General features: G+C 44.1%; 1 protein-coding gene across 21 annotated transcripts in view; it reads left to right on the top strand.

Moving 5' to 3' along the window:
* NFASC (neurofascin) overlaps positions 1-18,938 on the top strand; it is a 184,621-nt gene that overhangs the window by 84,420 nt on the left and 81,263 nt on the right. For 15 of the 21 annotated variants that reach the window (XR_012665721.1, XM_075122073.1, XM_075122076.1 and 12 more), the window contains 6 exons: positions 1,805-1,822; positions 4,135-4,240; positions 4,961-5,157; positions 6,035-6,157; positions 7,349-7,519; positions 12,030-12,080. Coding sequence is in view for 20 of the 21 variants with exons in the window: in XM_075122073.1 (XP_074978174.1) it covers positions 1,805-1,822; positions 4,135-4,240; positions 4,961-5,157; positions 6,035-6,157; positions 7,349-7,519; positions 12,030-12,080 (666 nt within the window). In the remaining variant the exon portion in view is untranslated. The remainder of the gene's footprint in view (positions 1-1,804; positions 1,823-4,134; positions 4,241-4,960; positions 5,158-6,034; positions 6,158-7,348; positions 7,520-12,029; positions 12,081-18,938) is intronic. The other 6 variants (XM_075122078.1, XM_048826981.2, XM_048826980.2 and 3 more) reach the window with 3 other exon arrangements.

Below are 18,938 nucleotides of genomic sequence, written 5' to 3'. Positions count from 1 at the left end.
AGAAATATAACAAGTTACGATAAGCAACTAAAACAAGACCATTAAAAATCCAAATAAATCAGTGACTCTCCTTAAAAGCCTAACTAGGTCCCTCTAAAATTAACCGTGTGGTTCTCACCTTCTGTTACAGTAGTATCCAGAGGTCAGTCTGGGTTCAGTGCCTCTTCGTGCTAGGTGCTCTACAAACATATCTGAAAACATGTGTATCACAAGGAAAAGTCTCCCTGCTATTGAGTAGCTTGGATTATTTTTCTTCCACTTTTTTTTCTAAACAAAAACTTTCCTAGACCCTTCTGCTCCCTTCTTCTATCGACTCTTGCTCACTGAGACCAAAGTCTTGTGCAGGCATTGCTGAATATGGAGCTGGAGCTTCCCGCTATGATGTGTGGACAGTGCACGTGTCACATCTCAGCACAACAGTGATGCACCATGGGGAGGAAGGGAAGTTGTCTGTGGACTAGGGTGACCAGATAGCAAGTGTGAAAAATTGGCGTGGGGGCTGTAATTAGGTGCCTATATTAGAAAAAGCCCCAAAATATCAGGACTGTCCCTATAAATTCAGGACATGTGGTCACCCTACCATGGACCATTGTGCTAACACTCATTTCCTCCAGCTTGGAATCAGTATCTTCCATATGCTTGGTTGGCCAGTCAGCGGTTTGTTCCCCATTTGCTGTGTTCAGCTTTCTCTTTACATTGGGAAAGCTTCTGGTTCAGCTCTTACAACCAGGCAACGGAACTGCCTCCTTGTCCCCTTTCACCCTGCCCCGGTGGTCCATCAGGTCTTGGCAGAGAGCCAGCTGCTACCAGTATCTGTTTAAACAGCTAAATGAAGAGCTTGACAGGCCTTTCATGGTTCAGCTCTGGAAATAAACACTGGTGCCTGGAGGCAGACCCTGATGCAGGGTTGTGGGGAGGCAGGTACATTAGGCATGATGTCTCCCATGGCAATTAAGATGCCTTATGATCCCTTGGTCAGATGCTACATCTGACAGGTGCCTGGGTTGCTTTGGGCTTTTACTTAGTTAGCCAAATCAAGACTTATTAAACCCCACATCAGCTACTTGATTGCCTGGAGGGCTGGCATAAGGGGCTCAGTAACTGGCTTTTGAATTTGCCACCAGTTCAAGCCCAAGGTTAGGGATCACAAGTTACCACTATCCGATAAGTATCCTGATGGGCGGTCATTGGTTTGCAGTGTAGTGCCTAGCGGAAAAGCATCTCTCTAACCAACCACCACCCCCACGGTCGGCACCTGTGGCCCCTTGTTGGCAGTCGCAGCAGTCAAGGCCAAGGACGGAATTTGCCCAGAGAGACTGAACTGCTTTCTTATCCTTGAAGGCGATCCATCCAACTCTGGGATGGGGCATATTGGTGGCAGTGGGATGAGACGTTTGCTCTGGCAGTGTGCATTCTGTACTGATCTCAGGAATAAGGATGGCCCATCCGTCTCCAGAGCTGCCGATCTGTCACCATTCAACCTCACTAACTTCACACGGGCAGTTTTTAAAAGGCAGGTTGGAGGGAAGTGGCCTGGGACACGTAATTCTCATTGTGAACATGTAATTCTCATTGTGAATATGAAAGACTCATGTTTTTGATGGAGGGATTTTCCCATGTTTAAATGAAGGTAAGTGGGCTAGAAGGCAATTGCTTTGTTTACTCTAAAGTGGCCATGTTTGGATATTGATATATTTGTAGTCCCTACGATAGCCATGTTGTGTACGTAATCTGTTGGATTATTTTTCAATTAACCTTTTTTTGTTTCTTTTTTTTTATAATGCTTACACTTTGGAACTAACAGCAAATATTCAGAGTGAATGTAAGTCCTACCCTGACTTGTTTTTTGTACATTAGTCCCACTGGTGGGAAGCAGAGGTTGTTGCCTGGCACAAAATGCATGGGGTTGCAGCATGAGCAATTTGAATGGTTTGTGATGGCGAGGCAGGAACAGAATCCACTAAAGCAGAATCTGTTGCAAGATTGAGATTTTAAGAGCATGAGCTGTTCCTTGGAGCTTGGGGAGTCTGGCCACACCCCTGCCTCCTCAGACTGTCTGATCCACTGCATCTGAACGTTGGCCAGTTGACTGAGACATCTGGAAATGGTTGAACAATTCTAAACCAGTGCTGCCTCTAAAAGGGCCCCATCCTAGGACTATATTCTGATCTGCATTATGCCAACATAAGTCCGTTGACTCTAACAAGAGTTACTCTGGATTTACACTAGATCAGAGTCTGGCTCCTAATTTTAAATCGGGGCCAGTACATGACTGGAACCTGATGCCCTAATTTGCAGATACTTCTAATGGCTCTTGCAAAGGAGTGGATTCTCAATGTAGGTCAGAGCTGCAAATATGGGCCACAGCTAGACACAGCAGACCAGCTTCCGAGGCAGCGGTTCTCAAACTGTAGGTGGAGAGCTTCAGAGAGGTTATCCTTTTTAATGGTGGTTTATAAGGACTCCTTTCCAATTTTATCCTGCAATGAGATTCTCACTTTCTTTTCACCATCCTCCTACCACCATTTGTCTGCTTCCAACCTAACTCCCTACCTTCCCCCTTCCTGTCCAGCGTAGCTCTACTCTTTCCCCTTCAGCAGTGGGCAGTTGGTGCCTTTGAATTTGAAAACTGCCTGAAGACCCGTTCTCCTGGCGTGCACAGCGTCTCCTTTGAATTGCTGTGTGCGCAGAGGGCATGAACTCTGGGTTGTGGGGAACAGATCTTCTGTAAGGGCAACATTAGAATTGCCCGTGTCTCATTGCGTAGCTCAGAGATGAGCATGTATCTCCGCTCCGAAGCAGCCTGGCTCTTCCCCCTCCTTTGGCACCTTTAGAGAGGAATGGGAAGGTAAGAAGCCAGGTTGTGGTGTTAGCTGAGGGGAAGGGGATAGGGACTCTGCTGTATTCTGTCCTACATCCTGCCTTAGATTCACTGCCCCCTAGACTACATCTGACACTGGAACCCAGATTAAGAAGTGTCCGGGCTTAATTAGCCCCATGTCAATTCCTTTTCTGTACATAAGGGGTGTGCGGGCAGGAAATAAGCCTAACCAGAACCAGAGAGGACACTAACGAAACAGATGTGCTCAAAATGTCCCCTGCAAGATGATCTGCTACAGGGAATAGCAGCAAAGAGAAGATGGATTCAGAAATGTTCTGCAGGGGGGAGAGAGGGAAGCTAACCTTGAGTTGGAGCCTTTTGTGAGGGAAGTGGACCTTTGATTGGGGGGAAATTGTAATCCATAATTTGGGGATCATGTTGTGGGAATGTTTGAGAACCACTGCTCTAAGGAGATTTCACTTCTAATAAAGCGGCTATCATGTCCCAGCAAAACCTTAATCTTGCAACACAAACACTAACTCTCTGGAGAATTGTTATTGCTAAAAGTCTGTTTTGGAGGAGAACTGCATCTGTTTTGCCGACCCTACTAAATAATGAACATGCATGTCAGATCAATTTCATATACCAAATTAGTAATGAACATGTATCTCCTCTTTAAGCTATTTCCAATGGCTGGGGTAAGAGGCTAGGGTTCAGAGTCTGATCCCCAGTTATCCTGGTGCAAATCAGGGATAAGTCTGTTGAAGTCTCTGGAGCTACACTGATGTTAAATATAGAATAATGGTTCAGAACCTGACCTTAAACTTGTCATTGGTATATTCTTTAGTCTTTCCAAACCATTAACTCCTAGATACCAATCTAGAACTATCTCTGGCTAAACATGGAAGTTTTCAAACCATTGTCTTGAATGTGTGCTACCTTGATTGTTCCTTGCAGGAACTTTTAGGTAAAACACGTACGTTTGTGTTCTGTCTTTGAAAGCTCTTAGCTGAGTTTTGCTTTCATGTTCAGTCTCTTTCATAAAGAGATGATTATTTTATTTTTTTAAATTTTTAGTTCACATCAGATGGCCTGCTGGTGGCAGGGAACTGCTTGACCAGGGAGCTTGAGTCACTTAGATGAGAAATATGCGGCTCTTACGTTTTGAAGGGTCCTTCTACTGACCCCTGCAATTTCAAAGATAATGAATAAAAACAGTGACTTCCCACAGGGGAAGTCTCAATTCCCAGGAGGATTCCATTGCAGGATGATGAGTAAAGGGTTTCTCCTCATTCTTTCTGTGTCCTTTGCAGTGTCTCAACCTCCCACGATTACAGAGCAGTCTGTGAAGGACTATATTGTAGACCCAAGGGATAACATCTTCATTGAATGTGAAGCCAAAGGGAACCCCATTCCTACGTGAGTGCATTTTAAAGTTCTCATGACCTTGAGGTCCTGCTATTTTTGAGATGCGGAAAAGTTTACTGATGTCAGCAAAAAGGGGAACCAGATCTAAAGACATTCTTGCACTGGACAACAGTGAGTCTTTCTGGGTACCTCGGGCCAAACTCTCCACTGGTGTAAATTGGCATAGCTCCATTGTACCAGCAGAGAATTGGGCTCCTTACCTTCCACAGTACAGAACTTAGCTATGGAATTTAGACCCTATGGTGACAAGGGCCATATAAATACCCAAATAGATTTAATGTGGGAATACACAAGGGGCAAAAGCCTGGCACACTCTGTGGAAGAGCAACCAACTCCATGTCGTGTCTCTTATTAGATAGGAAAGTTAATGGGTCATACATTAAATGTAACTGTATTGTAGCTAGTAAGACTCTTCCTATGTGGTCATGGCACATGGTTACATAATACATGCAAAAAGAAAAGGAGTACTTGTGGCACCTTAGAGACTAACCAATTTATTTGAGCATGAGCTTTCGTGAGCTACAGCTCACTTCATCAGATGCATACCGTGTGCATCTGATGAAGTGAGCTGTAGCTCACGAAAGCTCATGCTCAAATAAATTGGTTAGTCTCTAAGGTGCCACAAGTACTCCTTTTCTTTTTGCGAATACAGACTAACACGGCTGTTTCTCTGAAACCTGTCATAATACATGCAATGTCCAATGTTGGCAGTTTTTCTTGGACACGGAATGGGAAGTTCTTCAACGTGGCCAAGGACCCGAAGGTCTCGATGCAGCGCAGGTCGGGGACACTGGTCATCGACTTCCGTGGCGGTGGAAGGCCAGAGGATTATGAGGGGGAATACCAGTGCTCTGCTCGAAACGAGTACGGGACAGCGCTCTCCAGCAAAATCCTCCTGCAGGTTTCCAGTGAGTAATGCAAACTTGTCGCTCCTCTCTCAAGACTGAGCCAGGCAGTCTATAACCTCAGGTAGTTGAGTGGCTCTGGTTTGGGTTAAAAAAATGTTTGCATGACATAGGGTTTGCAGAAGCTGGGAAGGAAATATTTGCCACGCAAATGCCACATCTGGCTTCACATCTGGTGGTATGTGTATCTGTTTCATTTTATTAATTCAGCCTTGCAAACAGACTAGAGATGTATAGTGGTGATAAAATACCCATTACCTGCATTGGCTGATAGGCTGATCTTCTTTTCCTTCCCTCCCACTCCTGTATCCAACAACCCAACTACAATAACTGTATCCTGTGTAACTTCTAATGGACCTGCCACTGTGGCATCTGGGCGCATCAGACACACAAACAACAATTGTAGCTGATCACAGTAGATCGCAATCTCAGCTGCTAGAGGAGGCCACATAGTCTGCTGGCTAGGAAGCGGAACAGAGAATCAGGAGACTCTTCCCTTCTATGCCACTAACCTGCTCTGCGACCATGCCCAAGTCACTTTGCCTCTCTATGCCCCAGTTTCCCCATATGTAACATAGGGGTAATAACGCCCGCCGTACAGAGGATGTTGTCGTGAAGCTTAATTCATTAGTCATGTTTGTACAACACTGAGAGACCCTCCAATATAAGTAGTTTTCGGAGGGTGAAATATCATTATGGAGCAGGAACACATGGACCCTGCAAGAAACCTGTGTGTATAAAAATAAAATTGCATCAGGGCCTTTCCACTGAAACCAGGCCAGGTCCTCGGAGAGGGCGATGTGATTTAAAAAACAAATCTCTCCCAGTGTATTCCCTTCAGCTCAATGTCTGCTATGTCTCTCACATCTTCTGATTGCAGGGTCTCCCTTGTGGCCAAAGGAACATTTGGACCTCGTAGAGATCGATGAAGGATCCCCACTGACTTTAAAATGCAACCCACCCCCTGGGCTGCCACCTCCTGTTATCTTCTGGATGAGCAGCTGTAAGTTGGGACAGTGGTTGGGTGGCCAGGGCTCCCTGAACTGTTCATTTCAGTGAGGGAAATCTTTTGACCGATCGCAATATGTATTTTAATGCAGAACTTCAACCTCCCCCTGCCCCCGTTTTAATTACAGCGGAGCTGATGCTTTCTGGCATAGCCCAAGTGTTCTCAATGTCCTATTTTTTGTTTCGTTTTGTCCTGTGACCCACAAACTGGTGAGAAAATCATGTCCCAGCCCACCCTCCTCTGCAGGCAGGAATTGTGGGGGTTAGATCATGGCATGAGTTTTTAGCCACTTTGTGGTTCACAGGTTTTAAAAAGGTTGGAATGGAAAGGAGGGGAGGGATTGGCTGGGAGCTGAAGCTGGACAAATTCAGACTAGAAATAAGGTGCACGTTTTTAACAGTGTGGGTAATTAACCATTGGAATCACTTACTGAAAGTGGTGGGGGATAGGATGTTTTTGCAAGAGGATCTGTTCTACTTCAATCACAGCCTGTTAGACATGAAGCAGGGAAGTCCCATGGCTGATGTTATGCAGGAGGTCTGACTAGGTGACAATGGTTTCTTCTGACCTTAAAATCTATGAAACCATAGGGGTTCGGTGCTGTGAGGGTAGGATGGGGAGCTGTTGCTCTGGGGGTAGCTGGGTGAAGGGAGTGTAGGGGCCAGTGCGTGCTGCTGGATGGAGTAGCGGGCCTGCGATTTGGCCCAAGAAGGTGAGCCTCTGCTGTAACCAAGCATGGGGATGGCAGCAGCTTGAAAACAAAGCTACGGGGCAAATCACTTTTTACAACGATAGGAAGTGCCTTGCTCGTACATGGAGCTAGCTCTTTAAAATCCCTCCCATCCCACGTCATTGGTTCCATTGGAAATCAGTGAATTCTTATAATCAAACAGAATCCCTTCCAGCCAGCCAGGGGGGCTGTGTATTGCTCTAAAGTCTATGAGGGGCATGGCAGCCTCAATATTCATATTTTGTTTCCTTCATGGAGTGTTTCACGCCACTAATTACAAGAACTGGTTTGTACTCATCAGCTCTTGTTGGACTTGGATGACTCTGCCTCAATTATGCATTTGCTGCCCCCTCCAGATGCTTTGCCAGAAGACGCACCAGTTGTTTGAAGGCAGATGTTAAGACGTCCAGCAGTGCAGTGGCTTTTGTTTTGAATTCCTGTTTTCTCTCTCTCAGCCATGGAGCCAATCCACCAAGACAAGCGCGTCTCCCAGGGCCAGAACGGCGACTTATACTTCTCCAACGTTATGCTGCAGGATGCCCAAACTGACTACAGCTGTAACGCGCGCTTCCACTTCACCCACACCATCCAGCAGAAAAACCCTTACACGCTCAAGGTCCAAACCAGTAAGTGTCGCCTTGACCTGTTGGGCTGGTGCTTCTTTAAGTTTTTCCGCAAGGGCTCCCCTCTGGATCATGCTGGCAGTATTCTGCAGAGAAGGCATTCTGTGCAGCTCTGAGATCTCTCTGGGGGAGGGCGATTCCTTCCATGACAGGGTTTAGAATAACCTAAGAATTGGTGGTTGAAGGTCAATGTAGCAGTTGGACCAATAACCTAAAGGCAGGGTATTGATGTCTCTCTAATGCTTCAGAACTTCACTGCTAAGCAGGCCTATAATTCATGCTATAACTCTGTGTGTGTGTGTGTGTGTGTGTGTGTTAACCCAAAACCAGCTTCAACAGAGATGAGACGTGTCTGCGCTTTGTAGGGGAGCTTTTATATACACAGTTAGTGGGAGATCAATCTGTTTAGTTTCCAGGCTTCATATGTGAGTAATATCCTGGGTTTGCTCAGAGCTGCTCTTGATGACCCCGGGGTTAGGGTTATTTCCTGTGCTGTGGACCTCAGTTCTTTTACATTTGCATTGCATCTCCACAGAACTTCCCTAAACAAGTCTGAATTAATGCAGAAATATATGCAAGAATACGGTAATGAGCCCCGGGCAGCCAGGGATCCTTAAAACGTGCTGGATGCAATTTTGTTCTTGGTGCTATCTCATTGAGATTTCACTACTGTAACTGAGAGCAGAATTATACTGGGCCCAAATTCAGATCCATTCGAAGTTGGTGCAACTCCTTTGATTCCACTGGAGTTTCACTTGCTTAGGCCTGGCCTGAATTTAAGCCTATTGTTGCTCTTATTGGGTAGGGAAGATGATGTGCTTGTGAACACTGAGGTGACTGGCACATGTAGTCTCCTCGTTTAACTCATGAGCTGCACGGCACAGGGCTAAATTATTTATAAACAACGATCTGTTGTTTAGCTGTGAGACTCCCACTTACGTTAACAGGAAAATTGACCCTATGGAGCCCAAGCGATTGCATCGAAAACTTGTGCTGGCTTGCAGGTGACCTCAATTTCAACCCAGAGAAGGGCATTCTCTCTAGGGGCAAGAGGAGCCCGTTTATAATGCACTCTAACTACATAATGAGAAGTCTCCTGAGAAGACATTGAAGCTGGAGATGGACAAACCAGATTATGTTTCTAATCTCATTGAGAGACCTTTGCTGACTGCAAAATCCTTTCTCCACTGCAGTGATAGTAGGCTAGACAGTCCTGGATTTGTTTCTGAATATTTTTGTTGTTTCTAGGTATAAGGGATGCACATCTATCTAGTAACTCAGTATGTCAAAGAGCCAAGGGATGAGATGGAGAGTATACATGCTAGTTCCTGGCACCAGTATTCTCTTCTGTGGTCTAAAAGTAGATTGGTTGATGGAGGAAGGCAGGTCTCCAATGCTGATGGATTTCACGGGGGTCTACTGGAGGAAATTTGGAGCGAGATCATAGTTCTGATCACCAGCGGATGTGGAAATTTTGTAAGGGAGGGAGTAAGAGAGAGAATGAAGACAGGAGATAATATTTAGTTGTAAACCTGCAAGGCAGGGACTGTCGGTTGCTATGTATATGTATAGCACCTAGGACAATCTCGGTTGAGGCAAGCATAATGTCACATCAGTTTGAGAGCAAGAAGCTTAGCTGCTCCCTGTGTATGTTTACACTGTGGTGTAAATTGGAGTATAAATCTAAAGACCGAAGAAGGCCTAAGACCTTGTAACTATAATTCGAGGGGGAGAGATGATCAAAGAAAGCGGGCCTGGTGTTTGAAAACGCCTGATCAGGGCAGGCTCTCCCAGATGCTGCTCTGTATAAAGAAATAGCAGTGAGAGCAGCATTAACCGGCTGCAAGTCTAATGCAGAGAGAGTTCAGGGCTATACACTGTGGGAGTTAGGAGGAGGACCCACAACCAATGGTTTGCTGTGTATTTCTGTTCTCATTAAATTGGATGATGAACATCCCAGGTAGAAACAGCTAACGTTATACCTCTCTGCATAGCTTCACCTTGCAAGTTTGCCCCTTGTCTCAGTTCAGAGTCAGCAGAAGCTGAGTCCAATCCCTCCCTGCTGCCCATTTGTTTCCTCAACAACGTCTCCATTCCGTCTCCTTTTTATTTCAACCTCCCTGTTGCAGCAGCTTGGCAGCTTTTCCCATAGCCAGAGAGTCTGCATTTGAAAGCCTCCGCACACCCTTCCAGGAGCAGCCAGCAGACGCGAGAACTTGGAATGGTACAGCACGCCTTGAACACGTGATTGGAGGGTCATGTTATGCTAGGCAAGCAGCCACCGAATTAGAGGAACAGGAGCTCTGTTAAAGAAGCATTTGCCATAGTTTGAGAGGAGGAGGAATATGGCTTTTCAATAGGTACCATACTACACATTGTGGAACAGCTCGAGCGTATTTAGAGCTCTGCAAAGTGAGAGTAGAACACTGCCAGAGCCGGATGGTAGGGCTCGACTGTGATCTCACATCAGTGTATGTTGAAATTAGTGGAGCCCCAGTACGGCATAAAACTTGACATGAGAATCAAAACAGGCAGAGAGCATTCTACCTGCTTTGTTGTGCTCTCTCCCCCATGTGGGCTTAGGAATAAGACTGAGGTGAGCTGGGCCGTAAGTATTTAGTGACTGACAAAGGCTAAGTACATAGATTCTTGGCCGATTGATGGGAATAGTCACAGATGAATAACATTCAGATAAATTATCCACTTACACAGATGGTCGAAGAATGAAAACATTGAGCTGCAAAAAAAGGGCCAGGTTCTCAGTTGGTGTAAATGGGTGTAGCAGCACCAAAGACAATGGAACTGGGCTCGTTGGCACCAGCTGAGGATGTAGCTGTATATATTAATAGACTGAAGGAAAGAATGTGCAGAACAAACTATTGATGAATTGACGAGCTCTAAGAAGTCTATGCTTAGCTGTAAACGCTAACCCACGTAGGATAGCTATTCTTCATCTAGATATCTCTACAGCATCCATTCTCTCAGGCCCTTTAAAAGGCTCATTAAGGCTGCTGCACTGTGGCTTCCAATTATACTGGACTCTCTCTTAAGTCTTCCCTTGGAAATGTCGGCTTTATTATAGCATGCAAATTTCATCCCAAAAGCCCCCTGGAGGCCCCTGAATAGAAGGTGGACTGAAGTTCTAATTTTCTGGCTGTTACAATAATAAATTCTTTGTATATATCACATTCAAAGAGGTTGAATTTGGGTGTTTTTTGTTGTTTTTTTTTTGTCTAAAGCTGTTGAGAGAGATGTGCCTTATGGGTGTTGGCTACTTTTAAGAAATGAGTAATCTAGCTGTTGAAAAATGATTACATTAAATTTCCATTATTTACATTCCATATGGGAGGGAAGAAAATTGCCCCTGCAGTTTGTAAAAATTCAGTAGAAAGATAAGGCTGTACTTTTTCCTGTAGTGGACTGAGGTAGGACTGCATTCTTGTTCCAAACCTAATCCCACTTGATTCGTGTAGCTCTTGGACCCCTGATGAGTCATCTTAACCCTTCCGAAACAGATGATGTATGTTGTTGATGTTTAAGCTTCAGGGCAGTGACTCTTCTTGTAACCAATGTACCCAGTTTTTAAATGTTCTAAAACTTTCTGTTCATTAGATGATGTCGTAAGATGGCTGTGTAGCATCTCTTTTTAAAATCTGATCACTCTTAGCAGATCCCAAATCAGCATTTAATATAAGATACATTTTAAAAATGTGAGGACAGAACCTAAGGTGGTGTATATCAGCATTGTTCATTGGAGCAATGCTGATTTACCCCAGCTGTGGATCTTGGCCCATGTTTCTAGCTATTATCCAGCAATCCTGTAATGCCAATTAATGTTCTTCATAAAATAGAGTTGTTAGATTTGAGTGCCTGTCACCGACTGATGGATGTGTGTTAGTGAATAGTGGATTTTTATGAGACACAATGCACTTTAAAATACTTTTAATTAAAAGGATTTTACAGTTAACTACTTTTAAATCCTAATTTTGTTAATTTTTATCACACCTTTCTGTGTGGTTGTGCTGTGGCTTAGCCAACCTATGTTTTATATGGACATAAAATAGCAAGAAACATGCTTCCCTCATGTGTTCAAGGAATCAAGAGCAAAATAGCCACTTGTCTCACATTGGAACTGGATTTTTCAAAGATACAGACACTCTCTTTATACCAAAAGAATCAAACACTTAAATTGCAGAAAGTGTTTATGAAACCTTTAGTTGATATTTTATTTTTATATTTTGTTTTGATTCTACATCTTGTAGGAATGAAGCAGTCCTTTCTCCTTTCATTGCTGTCTTATGTTGCTGTTTCTTTCTTTCCGGACTGTTGTTCTTTTCGGAATATTTTGTGTGCTTGTGTTGCATAGCTGCAGTATTTTTACGTTTCCAAAATCATTTTGTGTTCTGGTCTTGGTATTTCATTCCTGCTTTCTTGCGTTCCTCCGTTACGCCTTCCGTTACTCAGTGCTTGCTTTGTTGCCTTTGGTGCGCTCATGTTCTTTTGTTTATTACAGAGAATCCCCATAATGAAACGTCTTTTCGAAATCACACTGACATGTACAGTGGTGAGTCAACACTGACTTCTGGAGAACTTCATGTTCTAACTCCTTTCTACCTAACCCAACTTACTCTTGTGTTAACACCCACTAGTTGGTCATTGAAACTGACAAGGCAATTGAGCGAACAAGTTAGCAATATTTTTATATATATATATATATATATATATATATGCACCTACACACCATATATATGTAGTCCTGTTCTGATTTTGTACTTATAGTTTCAACTTAATAAATACTGCACATGGAGGGGAGAAAACCCCCTAAAATATCATACAGTGTCCAAATTATTGAAAATTAAAGCTGATCAATTATCTGAACCCCCAGATTAGGGGCATTTGGATTAATTGAGTATGAACCAAAACAAAGCCCAAACAACAAGGAGGTTTGGCCAAATTGAATCCAAATCCCCATTTCTACTGCAAATAGGATCCCCTTTCCAAAGAGCAGAAAACTTAAAAAGAAAATCCAATATTTCTCACCATTCAGAAAGCGCATCTATTATATTTGCAGCTAAATGTAGGCATTGAGAAGGGAAAAGAAATGTATGGTTTTCTGAAAAGTATGGTAATGTGTTTCTTTGTAGTGGTGTTATGCATGTTTTGAATGCTTTTTGAAGATTCTTTCTCTCCCCTTTGTCTGAGCAGAAAAACTACCTCAGGAGAATACATTTGTTGGGGGAAGCCCACAGCATACTCATAAATTATGCTTCAGAGGCACAATTGCTGAGCTCCCCAGGGCATGATCTTCCTTCTGAAATAAATTGAGAATGTCGTGGAAGTGATGTGATAATGTAAATAATAGTGGGGGGCCTGGGTTTATTTCATTCAGTGGTGTAGTGAGGGAGGATGTTTGCATAAAGTGCTGGAAACTGGTTCATAACAGTCTTTGTAAGCTCCGGCAGATATACCCCAAGATATTGCTGCTGAGGAAGTGGGAGGATGTGCCCAAATGCAGTGAATTCAGAGTATGCCTTTCATGGTTATGTTTGGGCTGCTCTGGGGGAGAATGTCCCCAGTGCTGATGCAGCCTGTATCATTCCCCCCTCATTAGACTATTCAGGGATGAAACTGACTCCAGAATAATGAGAGAGATTCCATTTCCTCTGAAACCATAAGAGGACTTTTGCTTAACACAAGGGACTACGTTCTGCCCGCAGATATGCACAGGCAACCCCTAGTGGTGTCCTCACGCTCAGGTAGCTAGAATGCAAAGGTTCTCCATGCTTTCAGTCTGAGCACTCTTCAGACCCTCCCTCCTCAAGGTGTCTTGCTTTGCACTGCCTGAGCAGAGGGAGGACAGACCTTTCACCCCCAGCTAAGGAGAACCCTGCCATTGGGGAGTCCCTTTTAGGCATACAGCCAGCATAGCTGACTCTTATGCTAAAGCTCTTATCCTCCCCCTCTGCATCCCGCAGCAGGATGTGCATTGCAGGAGAGAGAGACACTGTCTCGTACAGTTCCTTGGTGCCTGGCAGAGCAGCCCCCAGTGCATTCAAGGCTGGGCAGGAAATCAGGGAGCAGTAACCAGGTCACTAGTGGCCCCAGCAGCAGAGAATCTGGACCAAAGAAGGTCTGCCACCTTATAATCAGATCGCCATTTCATTGTCATCAACCAAAGGAGGAAAATAGCAGTAATATGGGCATGTTATTGTGACGCTATCATCCTACTAATGGCTTGGAGAATTATCTAGATCAGAAAGGTAGCAAAGCTCTGCAAAGCAGGTGAATTCCAAATCAGGTAGAAGCTTTGCACTATCAGGAAGAATAGGGAATACTGCTGCTTAAGCAATTGAAAATCTTGCAGGGTTTTTTTTGGCAACATATTGCCTGACTGCAGAAGTCTAAGCAAGTTGGATAAAATCTTGCAAGAGTATTGAAATGCGCTTTCTGCCATGATTTGCTGCCAAATGAGATGGCCAAGAGAGGATTCACATCCCCCACCCCTTTTGTATCTCCCTGTATGAGACTTGCTGAGAGCTCTCTGAGTAATAGGGATGCCGTATGGGTGAGGGAGGGAACTCATTCTTGAAATGTGGATTTTTTTGTTTGAGTGAAAACTGTCTCAAGAACTATTGAGGGGGATTTGGCATGTTAGAAACCCAGAACGGTGCTGGCAATGTAAACACCCTGCTAAGCAAGTAGCAGTGTCAGAAGATATGCTGTGTTTAACTGAAGTCAGGGATGCCCCTGAAATGGGAGAAGACTAGTTATGCCCAGTATGGATGGCTTTGAATGGTCAAGAGTGAAATTAGCTCCAATAGGAGCAGTGGTTGTTACATAAACTGATTCAAGTCTCCATACGATGGAAGTAGGAGATTTCTCCTCTGTGCCTGTGAGTAGGTATAAATCCATGGGAAAATGGAGACAAAATCCTATAGAGAATTGTCCTTTAAAATGTATCTGATTAATACTCATTGGCTAATGAAGCTGGACAAATGCCGTTTAAATAAATAGAAGTTTGAATTTCTAAGTGAATCCCTTTACACTGTTTGCACCATTTTTGTGTTCACTCTCCTCAAATAATCTAGGGACAGAGATTTTTCTGCCAGGAAGGTAACACAAACTGCATAAGAGGAACAGAATTTTGAATTCCTCTCTGTGAGTTTCCGCACAGGAAAACTGAATCTAAGGGTCCCTCTGCACTTTGACCTGGGGATTGTAATTTCCAGCCCATGTAGATGTCTGCACTTTAGCTCTGAGTGACCTAGCCACAGTGGCAGGACAGGCTAGCTGCCCTGAGTACATTCCTGCCCAGGACCATAGGTTCTGGGGGCAGCTAGCCCATTGTCCTGTCCAAGCCATTGGTATTCCTAGTGAACTAGCACCTGAGCTGGACGTCATATCTCCAGCTTGAAGTGTAGACATGCCCCAAGAGTTGAGCTCCTCCAATCAGGGGAAAAGAAACATATTAGGTGACCTTGTGTGTCTAATCCAACAGCTCTAACTTTCCATGCCAGACCCTCCCAATCAACTGTAGACAAGTGAACTACAGACCAAGAATTGTTCTTAGAAATTACTCTGAAAATTTATTTTAATAACTAATCGATTTGAGAAAATCATGCTAAATTAGCGAACAGAAAAATGTGTCTAATTAGTCATTCAAATTGGATTATTTGCCCAAACCAGTTTCATGTAAAAAGTAAACCTGCAGAGAAAAGTTTTATAGCTGTAACGTCTTTCTGCAGTGCAAATTGCCATAAGTAAAAGTCAGGCACTTGGCTGGACGTGACTGCAGAAACTTTAGGGATACTTTTAAATGGCTATTCAAAATTTGGGGAAGGGAATGGAGGAGGACCTGCTGCACTTCTGGATCCTTAGCGCAGGTTTCATTGTACTGGAGTAACTGAGTTGACACCAGTCACGTATATGTGTTGGCTTTTTTCCCCTTCCTCCACCTCCTCCCCTCACCTTCTGTTGATCCTTAGAGTCAAAAGAGACCCATCTGCTCCAGCCTACTGTATAAACCCCTTCCTGCTGCCAAGATTACTACCAAATAGCAGATTTTTGAAGGCAGCGGGAGCAGTTTTTATAGGGCTCTCGGTTACGGCATGTGGACTCAGATCAAAACTTTGTGCCATAGCATCTAGCTGTGGTACTTAGGTTCCCCTGTTGGGTGCACAAACCTGCATCCCTTACTCATGCAAGGAGTTCCATTTGCATCAGTGGGTTTCCTTGCATGAGTAAGGGCTATGTATGAGAGGGAAGATTGCCAAGTTGACTGCTCAGTAAATGGAACATCCAGCTGCACCATGAACGTCCATTGGGGTTCAGGAGGAACAGTAGCTGGACACAAAGCAATGCCCCATTCAGATGAACAAGGGATGTGCATACCTCTTAGTGCTGTGTCTGAGTTTGTATACAGGCTCAATGAGACAGCAGTGGATAGCCCTCCTTTGACAGCCAGAAGGGCTAGCACCACCACTTAGTATTAAATAGCTCTTCGCTCTTGAAGAATACAACAGAAATTGTAGCAAAACCCTAAACCCAGACCCATTGGCCCTCCCCTGGCACATATTTAAATTGCTGCCCCCTCTATGGATAACTCCCCGTCTGCAGAAGCATAAAAGGTAGTGGAAAGCATCTGCTCCTGAGACACATGCATCAGTCCAGTTAACAGGAGATGTGTATCCACATCCGAGCCGCAAAAATAGTCTACAGATATCAGTGGATTTGCAGGGCTGTAGATACAAAATTTGTATCCGCATCTGATCCGCACAAATGGGCCGCGGATTTGCAGGGCTCTAGCTGTGCACCAAGGAGGGAATGGATGCTCCAGCATCTTCTGAATGCTTAGATGACCACCAGCTGAGATCCTGTCACATTCTAAAGTCCTTGGCAACCTCCTCAGCAGCCCAGTGTCAGAGAAAGCTTGTGCAGAGCTTCCCACTAGTACAGCCCGTGGACAGTGTGTTGGGATGGAGATTACATGGCAAACTTGCCGTGCGTGTGCTACAGCGAAGCTGCTGGAAGCTGCTTCCTCTCCCGTCCCCACAACAATGTCCACTGTATGCGACCATGCCGGAGGCAGGAGCTGCCAACAGAGCAGCTCTCCGAGGAGCCAGATATCTATGTCTATGCTACCTTGCATGTGGATCCTGAGAATTGCAGTTAGACACTGAACAATCACGGGAGCTGACCTGTTATTGAAGGAAGCAGCTAAAGAGTAGAGGGGTGTTTTCATCCTGATATTTGGGGCGTGGCATTATATGCATATACGAAAAGCTTCATTATTATCGAACTTCGCTATCAGGGGTCTCCTAAAAATCCCACCAACTTTCATGCAGTTAGAGCCCTGATGCAGCAGTGCCTGCCCCCACATCTCCCCCAGAGCTGGTGACCAAAAGAACACCTTGCTTCAATTTCCATTCCTCTGCATCTCTCTTAGATCACACCCAAAATTGCAGCAGGTGCATCTTCTGAAACTTTACCCTAATACGGTGGAAATGTAATAAGATCAGGGTCCGATCTTAGGGTAAAACTGTTATGGGAGCAATTCCTGAGATTATCATCATCATGTAATCCAGACCTGAATGCTAGCCACATATCCGTCTTGAACCTAAACCCCAGGCTGATAATGAGTAAATGGCTATCGTCTTCTCAAAGCCTATTTAGTGGGTGGGCTTAAAGTGTCTGTACGTTGGTTTCCCTTTCAGTAAAAGGGAGATGATGATAGTTAACATCCTTTGTAAAGTCCTTTGAGATCTCTGGATGAGAAGTGCTATATAAGAGCTAAGTATCATCATTATTAACATTCTACTAGTTGGAAAGATTCACCGGCGCCAGAAATTTCTTGCCTTTAAGATAAGGAACTCCACTGGAAATGATAGAATTATTTCAAACCAGTGGAAAACTTTTTAAAGGTGGCTCGCTGTACAGAAAGCAAATAGATACAGCTTCTAAATGTGTATCTAACTCCTCTTTCAAGGTTCTTAGTAGAAATTAAATGTTCTGCAAGCTGTTTCCAAATTTTAAAATCTGTAAGGTTAATATATGAAAATAATAAAAATGCCTTTGATTAGCACTTCAGTGCTTGGGGCTGCGGGCACTGAAGTTACGTGGTTGTTTTAAACTATCCTGATCACGCCTGCTTGAGGTTTATTTTGTATAGATGAACAATAGTGGCAATAACGGGGTGTATGACTAGCAGAGCAGGTATAAAAATCCACTTCCAATTTATTTATTTATTTATTTCCATGTTCCAACCAAAGAAATGGACTGAGACTTTTCTAGCAGGCTGACATTTTCTGTCTGTCACTGTCCCCACAAATCTGGAATTGGAAGTTTATGTCTGCCTGGAATGATTTCTGCAGCACCCTAATGTTAAATGGCAAATGTTTATCAGATGTACTAAGACAGAACCTTATTATGAGCTCCCCAGTGTGTTTGTAGGGTGCTTTAAAAGAACTGGGACAGGATACTAATTTCCCTTCCTTTTTTTTTTAATTGTCATCATTAATATATGGCTGGTAAAATTGCTTGTACTGCTTCTCTTCCCTGACTGGTACCTTCCCTGGCTCCCGAACAAACAAAATACTTGTTGAAGTGAGACATGCACCCTGTTTAGACCTATACCATACAGTGATTGCCATGAAAATGAACATTTGCCTACTGAGTAGTGTCAAAGAGGACGTATTTCCCGCATCTCTCTGTGTAAAATAGGAAATACCTCCAGAAATGCTGTTACCATGGCGTGGTAGCTGTAGACAAGTATTGCCTTCATAACACCAGCCACTATGTTTGCAACCTCGCCTTCATACGCTAGTGTTGGGCTGGTATTGTAGGGCTGCCTTAACTAGGAAAGGGAGCTTATCAAGTGGTAAGAAAGAAGTTAAATATGTGTATCTGTCTACGGCATTGGTAAATGTACTGTATCGTCAAGGTAAGGTCAAGGCTTGTACGTGGTGGTAATCCATTAACCGAATAATTGACTAACCGTCTCACCAGCACTTGTTGACCATTAATCATTTTGTATTTTAAAAGTCATGTGATGTGTGTGCGCAGCTGTGGTGTGGTAGGCTCAGAGCCAATTGGGAAGCTGTGGTTTGGGCTGCAGGTAGCTTTTCTTTTGAGGGGTCTGATCACAAACCTTTCCTGATGTCTTAATGGAGTGAACGCCACAAATTGTTTTCCCTTGTCATCCCAGTCCCTCCCCTTAAGAAACAAACAATAAAAAACAGTTACTAGCCTGTCAGATAGGATGCTCCTCAGATATGTGTGATCCTACGGGTACCACAGAATCCCCCCCTCTTGCTCTCACAGGCACACACTGGGCATAACTGACTTGAGCTGTATTTCTGATGTGTGCTGGTTATTGAGCTAAAGAATCTTTTGGGTCAGAGGGGGCCAGCTACTTCCACTCCTA

This window comes from Caretta caretta, chromosome 21 (genome assembly GCF_965140235.1).
Source record: "Caretta caretta isolate rCarCar2 chromosome 21, rCarCar1.hap1, whole genome shotgun sequence".
Classification (NCBI taxonomy): domain Eukaryota; kingdom Metazoa; phylum Chordata; order Testudines; family Cheloniidae; genus Caretta; species Caretta caretta.
Note: the sequence above shows the minus strand (reverse complement) of the source record. Positions and strands in the feature narration are given on the sequence as shown.